Below are 11,944 nucleotides of genomic sequence, written 5' to 3' on the forward strand. Positions count from 1 at the left end.
TACCATTTTTTTTAGAATGGTTTGTTCGCTGTCGGTCTGAAATATGGTTCTGTGCTGTTCTAGGAAGTCCGTCTTTCAGGCTTTGCCTTTTCACCTTTTGAGAAGGGGTTAGCTTATTGCTCATCGCTTAAGGCGTCCCTACCAGGAAATACCAACAAGGCTGTCCAAACAACATTTATTCGGACAGTGTTTTGCCTCTAGAGCGCTGATTTCAAATACCACTATCCGACATTGTGTCACATCTTCCGCTGTGGGAAGATGATAAATACAACTCAACGCTGAAATGTAATAATTCACTCACGAAACATCAATTCACTTAAAACAACTTTGCAGACTCACTTGCAGGAAATTTCTTCTGACACTTGAAACCTGGCCAGAAGTAACCAGCTCCACGATTCTGAGGCATGTAATAAAAATAAATCTAATTCGGGATTGAAAAGTAATAGTAAGGATGTGGTATATCCTTGTCGTGGTTGGTCGACTTTCTAGTTAATTACAATTAACAAATAAAAACAAAACAAAAGTCTATATTCCAAATTTCAAGATGTTGACCATCTTCCTGTTTATTTCTTTAAGTTGACATGCACAATTCTTGACAGCACCTGTCTCGTAGCGCAAAATCATTTATTGAACTATCATATCAATCAATGAATTTATTTTGCCCTTAACTCATCAGAAGAAAAAGCAATTATCAATGTTTTTAAAAGAAAATAAAGGCATTTGGTGTTAACTTCGGAGCTAATATTAGTCGAGATTCGAACCTCAATAATCAGTCTGACAGAAACTGGGCCATTTCGATGGCCTTTTTGTTATCGGACTATTTTTGCAGAGCCAGAGTGCTCCTTCTCTTGAGGTGCTGGCCCATTATCCCACCTTCCGACCTTGTGTCACATACTCTCGTCATGGGAGAGTGGTAAATACTGGTTTACTGCTGTATTGGTGAAAACTTTCGAAACTGAAATTTATTCAAGCTTAAATAGTAAAAGAAATAATGGCTGGTCGAAATAAACCCAACCGTTATAAATTCAAATTAATAGAACAAACTTTAAGACAGTGGTTCTCAACCTTTTTTAGTCCCGCAACCGTTTCATCATGTATCAGAATTATATTTTTCCTCCTTTTAAAAAACATCTGACTGCATTCGTACAAATAATAACTAATACTAACAAATGCTAACAGATATAAAATCCAAAGTGAGCTTTCTATAACAATGGATGATACACTGTTTTTGTTGTCTTGTGCCCATTTTGTGTCTCCTAATCCCCCCCCGAAACCTGGAAATTCGTTTCGGGGGGAAAATCCCCCCCTGCTTGAGACCAATTTGTTTATGATTATTTTCAAACTAACAGCATATTATTTTATTCGGTTCTTATATCATAAATCGAACCGATGGGAAGGAAGGGAGACAACCCCAATTTGTCTAACTACTCATTTTTAAGCCCGATTTTTTTACGACTACTTCGACTTGCTGCAAGTCAATTTCTCCTTTTGTAACTTTTCCGATTACGTCACTTTTCACGCGATTAACAGTTTTCCAGTGTCCTGTTTTTCCCTTCAAACGTTTTCTTATATTTGACCTTCTAGCCACGACAGACAATTATTTTCCCAACTAGCCTTGTTGATATCTACGGATATTCAAACGAAAAATAACAATAATTTTAAAGTAGCTGACATACCTCACCTTCAGTGTACAACAACACATCTACAATAGCAACAACGTGGTTAAGTGTTATTGTGGTAACATTTATAATAGGAATATTTAAGAAAAGTGGTGATAGTTTTGTTTTACGGCATATCAACTTTTTTTTAATCATTTAATACCGAATCCAGTTATTGTGTTAAAGGTTCTTATGCTTCAAGTTTTTGATATTTTCAAATATTTAATCGATTCTATTTTGTGTATTTATTAATAGTTTGTAGATTTATTTGTTTTGCTGCTGGGTATTTTGCAAATAAATAGTCTATAATTGATAAATTCTACTAAATCCATGAATGGGATTTGGACCAGTACAACACTTTCGATTATAGTAAGGAATGGTAACTATTACTGGCTATTAGTGTTGGGACGATTAATCAGAATCGGAATTGGAGTCGGGAACCGGAAGAGTCGGAACTTTTAGGGGTATCAGAATCGGTATCGGAATCGGAAAAAATGTGTGCCTATACGATTTTTCTGATTATCATTTTTCATTTATTTTGTTTAAAACAAAATCTTCCACACTGGCAGTAATAATAAAATAATAAATGTTTATTGTTTTTAAAACTAAAATCTATAGACCACACCCCCTACAAGAGTATTTTTTGCGTTTGAGAAAATACATGGGCATTTAACATGTGTTTTACTGTAGTTAGAGAAAAATAACAACTTTTAGTTACAGATTTATAAAGAATCGGAATCTGTAATCGTATCGGAATCGGGAATTTAGTACGGAATCGGTAATTGTATCGGAATCGGGAAAAATGTTGGAATCGTCCAATCACTAGTGACTATACACTCCACAAATATTCTAATGTGAGGAATTGTAACTGGATGTAGTTTTGTATCACATAAAAGACGGGGATAGAAAGAATACTACAAAACTCGTGTAGTGAGTTCAATCTCAGCTGCGGCCGCATGTTAAGTTCCATCCCAATATTTCCTCATTGTATTTTTGTAAGGTGGCTTAGCGCTTTTTGTGACCATACAGTGTCCGATCAAAAGAATTTTTTTTTCGTCAGTTGAATATAAGTGAGCAATGCGTTAACCTCATGTCAACTTGATTGGTTATTTTACCATCATTTTTATGAACTGCCTTCAAGTGAAAGATAGAACCACTTGATAGCCATTTACAAGCTGTGGTTACGCTGGACATATCGTTCTGCAAATTAAAACAGTGCTGGATTTGTTATGACATGTAAGTATGTTTTGTTAAACGGTTGCATTCAGAGTTCCATAATCTCTCTTCTATGGCAGAAAGAATTTTCACAATATAAAAAATATACTTAAGTATTTCGTTCTCTTTCAGTTAACAAGCTATTTTTTTTTTGTTGTTGTTTTCTTTTCTTTTGTTCTATTTATGTCTCTTATTTTATTTTCGATGTGTCCGCTTGTAAAAGGAGTTCATTTATTTATATACGTTAAGAGTTTCCTAATTATCAAAGTACTCCATCCAAACCAAACAAATCGATCCCTCCTATATAAATAAAATACTCTGCGGGTTTGTTCCATTTCGATTTCTTTAAAAGCCAGTACTACGACCGCTTTTGTCACTAATCTATAAATCAATGTTCAAAGGGAACTGTTTGAGCCCGCAAAAATAAAATCAATCCTTCTTTATTATCAAACAGTCGGCCTTCTAGGTTTTATTAAATATTTATGCATTGAATAAATTGACCAGCTTTTTTGTTGAGATAATTGCGTTGTTGCTTAACCTATCGGAGATTTATATATGATTTGATTTTGTTTTCCGTTTTTACGGCATATAAACCATTTTGATATTTGATTTTGTTTTCTGTTTGTACGGCATATAAACCATTTTGATATTTGATTTTGTTTTCTGTTTGTACGGCATATAAACCATTTTGATATTTGATTTTGTTTTCTGTTTGTACGGCATATAAAACGATTTGATATTTGATTTTGTTTTCTGTTTGTACGGCATATAAACCATTTTGATATTTGATTTTGTTTTCTGTTTGTACGGCATATAAACCATTTTGATATTTGATTTTGTTTTCTGTTTGTACGGCATATAAAACAGTTTGATATTTGATTTTGTTTTCTGTTTGTACGGCATATAAAACGATTTGATATTTGATTTTGTTTTCTGTTTGTACGGCATATAAACCATTTTGATATTTGATTTTGTTTTCTGTTTGTACGGCATATAAACCATTTTGATATTTGATTTTGTTTTCTGTTTGTACGGCATATAAACCATTTTGATATTTGATTTTGTTTTCTGTTTGTACGGCATATAAAACGATTTGATATTTGATTTTGTTTTCTGTTTGTACGGCATATAAAACGATTTGATATATGTTTTGATTTTGTTTGCCGTTTTTTTTTTTAAAGAATATCAACCATTTTGATATATGATTTGATTTTTTTCTTTTTCGTCTTTATAGCATATCAGCCATTTTGATATATTATTGGATTTTTTTTCTGTTTTTACAGCATATCAACCATTTTGATATATTATTTGATTTTTTATCCGTTTTTACAGCATATCAACCATTTTGATATATGATTTGATTTTGTTTAGCGTTTTTTTTTTTATAGAATATCAACTATTTTGATATATGATTTGATTTTTTTTTTCGTTTTTACAACATATCAACCATTTGGATATATGATTTGATTTTGTTTTCCATTTTCTTTACAGCATATCAACCATTTTAATATTTGATTTGACTTTGTTTACCGTTTTTTTTGGGAGGGGGTGTACAGAATATCACCTATTGGATATCTGGTATGATTTTTGCCAGTTTTACACCACATCAACTATTTTGACATATGATTTTGTTTTTCGTTTTTTACAGCATATCAACCATTTCATTTTGTTGTCCGTTTTTACGGCTTATCAACAATTTTGAGTCATGTAATGGTTATATACAACACTTATTTGATAACATTAATTGACGATTGATTTAACGACGAACAAATGTGATTTATTTATAATGTATGAATGCTTTTAATGATAAATTTAAGCTAATTTAATTCAGTAAATGTTCCAATAATTAATGTTTTCCGTTATGTCAGTTCAATTATCTATTGTACTTTTTTTTTTTTTTGGTTTTTCGACAAAGTTTCGCTGAAAATCACTAAAATGCTGGAGTTTCACATTTTCTCGTGTAGAACTCTTCTGAAATTGAAAACAAATAATTATCACTTGCAATCTAAAATGCAGAGGACTACATTCATACGTGCTTCTTTTATATTTTTTTATTTCTTTCATTATTTTTTTTTTTAATAATATTAAGATCTCTTTTGCAGATAATAACACTTGCAATGCTGACATCGTGTATTATACGATCTCCCCAACAAGACTATGCAGATTCCAATACGGACCTTTCAGAAGGAGGTAAGGGAGATAACTTCAATATGATTTTCGCATGTAACAGACATTTTCCTTTCTAAAACACCCAGCTAAGACTATATTAAGTAACAACTACCACGTGGGATTATTATCTCAAGAATGAAATAAGGACTTTCTATTACCTGTGTATCGCTTTATTGCAGGTCAGTACCTTTTTAATTTTGAAATTGCTATGAAACGCAGAGATGTTAAATTTGGTACACTGGAGGAGCATAGCAAGTTGCCTTATTTTCCTGATTTTTGTGGAATTTAAACAAATATTTAGAATATAATGCTAATTTTTTTCTCGTAATTTTAAGTGTGTATCACTTTATTGCAGGTCTCCCAAAATGCCTAGAAAGAGTCGATTGAAAGGAGCTTGGACGACATCGAAGAACATTGTTTTCATTCGTTGAAAATCCGAACCTCAAACCAAGAAAGGACAAAAACACAAGAAAGCCAGGTTTTGCTCGTGATGTTAGAAAAATTCGCCGTCAACATCAAGCAGCCGGGCAGCAACAGTGCTGCTATATTTGACAAGGCTGAAATACCTTCCTTGTCCAGGCCTGTTTTAAACCAAACTTATAAGGAAAAGCGTTTGGCTTGGGTTCAGAAGTACATGAAAACCAGTTTTGAAAATGTTCATTTCACCGATGAGGTCAGAGCAACCCTTGATGGACCAGATGGGTGGGCCAAAGTTTGGAGTTTTCTTGGATTCCCTTCCCCTCATCGATTCCGTCGTCAACAAGAAGGTGGAGGTGACATGTTTTCGTCTGGAATAATCTGCGACTGGATCATTTCGAGTGCCAGAAGGTGTCAAACTGACAAGCCATATTTTATTTTTAAATGAGCATTTGTTACCACGGCTTGATGATCTTCCATTATTGTGTCACCGCAAATTGATTTTCATGCACGACAATGCGCCATCCCATTCAGCCAAGGCTACGACCTTAAGTAATTAGGCATTAGTGGAGAAAATTTGATGACATGGCCACATTTTTCTCCAGATAAAAACCCAATTGAGCAATAAAGATGAATGTTTATCAATAAGGTATTGTATTTTCGTCGAAGGATGAATTTTGGATGAAGATCTTGGAAGTTTCCTATATCATCACATCATCTCAAATCCCACTATTGACACCATCAGTCGACGAGAGGCTATTCAAGGTGATTTTGGAAGCATGATAGTTATCTTGATAAATAAATGTTTCCTTAAACAAAATAATGTGAAACTAGTTCTTGTTTTTTGTTAATATTGTTACTGGATATGTTCTTTATTTCATATAAATAGAAATATGAAGTTAGAATATTGTTTTATTACCGAAAATATACATTTTTAGATACTTGTAATAAAGTGATACCCACTTTAAATTACTAGAAAATAGAAAAATTAGCATAACTTGCAAAATATTTGTTCAAATTCCACAAAAATCAGGAAAATAAGGCACTATGTTATGCTCTTCCAGTGTACCAAATTTCACTTCTCTGCGTTTCATAGCAATTTCAAAATTAAAAAGATATTGACCTACAATAAAGTGATACACAGGGTTTAGTGTTAATTCTATGTGTATATTTCCCCAGCTTATATCTCTCTACTAGTAGGAAGACCCGACGCTGCCAGGAATTGAATGATGATCAGCGAATATCCACACCATACTTTTATTGTCTTCGAAATCGGTAAAATATCCCATTTTTCAATCAAATTGATTGATTGTCTGCTCTAGTTGGGAAACACTGCGATTAATCGTATGGCAGCTTCACATGCCTCCCCACAGTAACTTAGTCCATAACACATTGTAGTCTAAATTACACCGTGGAAAACCTACTGCTGGTTTTATGAAAAAAATATTTTCATATAATGGCTTGAATTAAAGTTCAAAATGCAAAAGTCAAGTATCATGGTTCAATTGTGTTCTAAGCAAAACATTAATTTCAAACGCGCCATTGTCTTATCAAATAACCTACTGTTGATTTTATACGCCGGGTTTTACTTGTGCGGTGATAAAACTTCTCAAATGCACTTCTGATGTAAAGCTTTATGGGGATGTTAATTTTGGTCAATTCTTTTTCTTTAATCGGATTTATTCAAGTATCGATTATCGATTTTCGATACTTATCGGAGGCATTCCGATACAAAATCGATCTAAGAACACTCCCAGAAGCATGAAATACATTTGTGAGAGATTTCAGCCGTTTTAGAATCCATAGAGAAAGTGCCTTTTATATATACGTAGAGATATGTATATTTGATCAATGTCTCCACCCTCTCCCTCTCTTTCTTACTCTCTTTCTCTCTCTCTCTCTCTTTTAAAGGGTATATATATATATATATATATATATATATATATATATATATATATATATATATATACCCTTTAATAGTATTGTATATATACTTTTAATGTATATATACAATGAATTTATATGGGTTTCTGATGAGTTATTTGGTCTACGATTCAAAGAAACAAGTGGCAGAAATGATATGGATGTGCTATAAATATACTTGTGGTATTTTAATTATTTACGAAATAATTATATATATATAATAAAAATTATTCATATATATATATATATATATATATATATATATATATATATATATATATATATATATATATAAAATTATCAAGTAGATCCCTGTGTGTGCGAATATGTATGAAACCTTATGCGCATGTCTGGCATAAATTAAGCTTATTTGTACTAAATATTGTTGGATTGCAAAAAATTTCGTAATTTTTTTTTTTTTACGATTGACGGTGGCTCCCTTATATGTTATTGGAATGCAGACCGCTTTAATCTTTCTTTAACTTAAAATATATGCGTTTCTAATTTTATTTAATTATTCAGTCCGTTACAGATTCAGTATTTTTGTAAGCCTCTTCTTTTCAGACGCACCACGTGGCGAGGTGAAGATTTGTCCACCACCAAATATGTTCACAAAAACATGGAAAAACAAGAAACGAAAGATGGAACTTAACGATAAACTGTTCAAGATATTCCAGACTTTCTCTTTCAAGATCGTCTTCGTCATCGTGTGTTTAATCTTTCTAGTGAACGAAACAATAAACAAGAGGTTCATTCAAAACGACGCCATTAAACGAGAATTGCAAATCGGAAACTTAAAACAGGTAAATAGTAATCTCTCGTGTTTATTCCGTAAAATAATGTGTTTATCTTTATATTCAAGCAATCGATTTTCTTTCGTGGTTACTATTAATATATTCTATATCTATATATTCGGTAATGCACTGAGCGTTAATATTTCTGATGTAGCATTAGTTCCATTCTCAAACATAATTACACATATATGCTACTAAGTGGTGCTAAACTCGATTCCTCTCCTGTTATCGTGACTCTTGGTGGGGTCGTCCTGATCTGTTTTATAAACAGGGATGCACAGATTGTTACTTGCCTTTTCTCTCTCACAATCTGCTAAAGATAATATCAATCACATTCTCTCTCTCTCTCTCTCTCTCTCTCTATATATATATATATATATATATATATATATATATATATATATATATATATATATATGTGTGTGTAGTCATCGACATACAATCCTGTTTCGTTGTATCACAACTCATCAGTGCCACTAGACTAGTATCTCCCCCAAGCCAAGGATTGAACCTAGAATCGTCGTGTTAAGGACAAAAGTCTATATTCCAAATTTCATGATGTTGGCCATCTTACAATTTATTCTTTTAATTCAGTTGACACCTACAATTCTTGACAGTATCTGTTTCGTAGCATAAAATCAATCACTTAATTATTATATCAATCAGGGAATCTATTTTGTCCTTAACTCATCAGAAGAAATAGCAACAATCAATCCACCAAAAGAAAATAAAATGCGTTTGGACATGATTAAAAAATCCGAAAATTGGAAGAGAAGCTGCAAATACCTTATAGTTTTCTTTCATTGTGCCATTTTGCAGTTTCTCTTTCAATTTTCGGATCGTGTTTATCTATTTGTATCTTTATGTGCCAGAGAATTTTGTGATTTTTGTTTTTCAGTGATTACTATTTTCACTCACTAAGATTTCTCACACAGGTCATTATTAGAGATTGTTCATACAAGTCTCCACAGATTTCCAGTACTCTCCACCTCTGTCGGTCAAATTTGCACATGTATTTGCCTCATCGCAACAGCCGCTTGCTATTGATCATAGAATTTGAGAGGTAATAAACCTCCCCAAGGTCCCAGCCCTTTTGGCTCGTCTAGTGGAGGCCTGGTTAGTGCTTTCACTCTCTCTTCGGTCTTTCTGTTCTCTACGACTATTTGGTGCTGTGCGACACTACAATTATTATTATTATTATTATTATTATTATTATTATTATTATTATTCAGGTCAATGGCACTTACGCAATTTGGGAATGGATACTAAAATATGCTGTACCAATAATTTTTCCATATAAAAAATACAATGGGCAGGTTCTGACAATCAACAATCAAAGATTTTTGGCAGACCAAGCCAATTTACGTTTAGGAGCCGTGCGCTTTCGCCAAATAAGGACTGATGGAGGTAAGTGCAAATTTTGAATTGAAAACAACAGTTTCCTTATTTCTTTATAGTTAGTAATTTCTCTCTCCCCACTCTCTCTCTCTATCTCTCTAGCTCATTTCACTTTGTAACTGTAAAATTGAATCCTTAATTAAGCAGTAATTATCATTTCCTACACTGAAGAATGTGTGTGTGCGTATATATATATATATATATATATATATATATATATATATATATATATATATATATATATATATCAAAAACAATATATATGCCGCTCCCTAGTGTATAAATAATTGAATTCATTCAAAAAGTATCGTGGACAAAATCAAATAAATAACACACACACACACACACAGACACACACACACACACACACACACTCTATGTATATATATTGAAAATAATTACGTATATAAATGGATACGTTTTGAAAGCTAAAAACAACGCATTTCATTTTTTATATATAAAGAAATTTATTTGCTTATATCATGTATATTTCGATGCTAAACATCCTTATTAATGAATATTCTTTTCTAGTTTCAATTTTGCGCGGCTGTCGCGATACCCCTGCTCATGACTGTTTTTATTTTTTTATTTTTAAATATCGAGCCGTTACCCAAGACCATCGAACTACTACCAACACCCTCGCACGCAGAACAAACCATGCGACCAAGAAAAAGAAAAAGAAAAACCAGATTCTTCATTGATAAGGATGTTTAGCAACGAAATATACATGATATAAGCAAATAAATTGGTTTATATAAAAAAAATGCGTTGTTTTTAGCTTTCAAAACGTATCCATTTATATACGTAATTATTTTCAATTTTCAACTAACACAACGCTTTAAATGCAGGTAAAGAAGAAAAACATTCTTTCCTTATATATATATAAATATAAATTTCTTTATATATATATATATAAAGCTGAATGTCTGTGTGTGTGTCTAGTCACGAATAGGCTCCTACATGGTTGACTATTTAAAAAAAAAACATATTACATATAATGATAGATGTATCGAGACACAGGAATGGGTATGTTTGATCTAGCAGAACAGTGGTTCATTAAAATTGTGGGGTCTGTGTTCGCGCTTGGTCCACAAAGTATGGAAATAAAAAATTTAAACATTTAAAAAAAAACGTTTACAAATGTTTTTGATATAGATGTACATAAGAATATTTTGATAAGTATGTTTTAACTTAAATAGGGATGGTATAATAAAATTGTGGGGTCTGCGTTCGCGCCTGGCCTCCATAAAATGGAAATAGGTACTTTAATAAAGACTTTTCATATCTATTTGCGTAAGTATACTTTATGTTTCAGTTTGAAGAAATATGGTATAATAAAATTATGGGGTGTTCGTTTGCGCCTGACCTCCATAAAATGGAAATATGTCACAAAGTTTAACAAGGTTTTTTAATATAGATCCACAGAATATTGTGATAAGTATTTCAGTGTGAACAGGTATGGTATAATAAATTATGGGGTTTATCTATTTTATTTTTACTTTCATCATATTTTGCTTTGGTTTTGATATCCCCAAATTCGAAGCTATCTCATTACAACCCTTCCTTTTCATAACCTATCATACTTTCATAAATCAGAGTCCATTTTCTGTTGGCTGTTTTTGAACCCAGTCAACGACGGGTACTTTTGCTAGTATATATATATATATATATATATATATATATATATATATATATATATATATATATATATATATATATATATATATCCTCTAACATAAAAATTTTACATCACGTTAATATCCCTATACAAAGATTTAAATCAAGAAATAATCCAGTTTGAAAGACCATGTATATCCTCTATCCTCTTCAGGAGATATATCCAATAAACTAAACGAAGGTAAAGTGTTTTCAAAGTTAGATTTCAAGCCATCGAGAAACCTTCTGGTACGGATTTTATCACTTCTCGGACTGTGAACCTTCTTTTGAGTGTTTTTATCTTCCCTTAAGTTCGCTACAACACAATGAACATTCCTAGGGACATAGCCGGTGTATCTGATAATGTCAGATGTCTTATGCCTGGCGGGAACAATTCTGCAATAACCATTCTATGGTTAAATTCTACACTGACACTCATTCTTTTAGTATTTTAGGTTGCTAATCTGGAACGTCAGGCTCTAAGGAGTACAGAAACTAACATTTCAGATTGATAATGCCGTTTAAAAACAAAACTAAATGGCAGATTGAAATTACTGCCAATTTATCGTTTAAACCCTGTATATATCCCAAAGGTATATGAGATAAAAATTTAGTTAAATAATTTGGCAAAAAAGGGCAAAAAGTGATTATAATCAGAAGATTATGAACATGCTTTAAAAAAATAAGAAGCTGTTTATTAGCATGCCTATTATT

General features: G+C 32.1%; 1 protein-coding gene across 1 annotated transcript in view; it reads left to right on the forward strand.

Annotated features, from left to right (window-relative positions):
• The window catches only part of LOC145260825 (uncharacterized), a 111,510-nt gene that overhangs the window by 50,521 nt on the left and 49,045 nt on the right, over positions 1-11,944 (forward strand). Inside the window, exons 13-15 of the mRNA XM_080119107.1 lie at positions 4,976-5,063; positions 7,947-8,185; positions 9,409-9,583. Coding sequence (XP_079975233.1) covers positions 4,976-5,063; positions 7,947-8,185; positions 9,409-9,583 — 502 coding nt within the window. The remainder of the gene's footprint in view (positions 1-4,975; positions 5,064-7,946; positions 8,186-9,408; positions 9,584-11,944) is intronic.

The sequence above is a fragment of the Euprymna scolopes genome, chromosome 3 (genome assembly GCF_053919585.1).
Source record: "Euprymna scolopes isolate OS-2025 chromosome 3, ASM5391958v1, whole genome shotgun sequence".
Classification (NCBI taxonomy): domain Eukaryota; kingdom Metazoa; phylum Mollusca; class Cephalopoda; order Sepiida; family Sepiolidae; genus Euprymna; species Euprymna scolopes.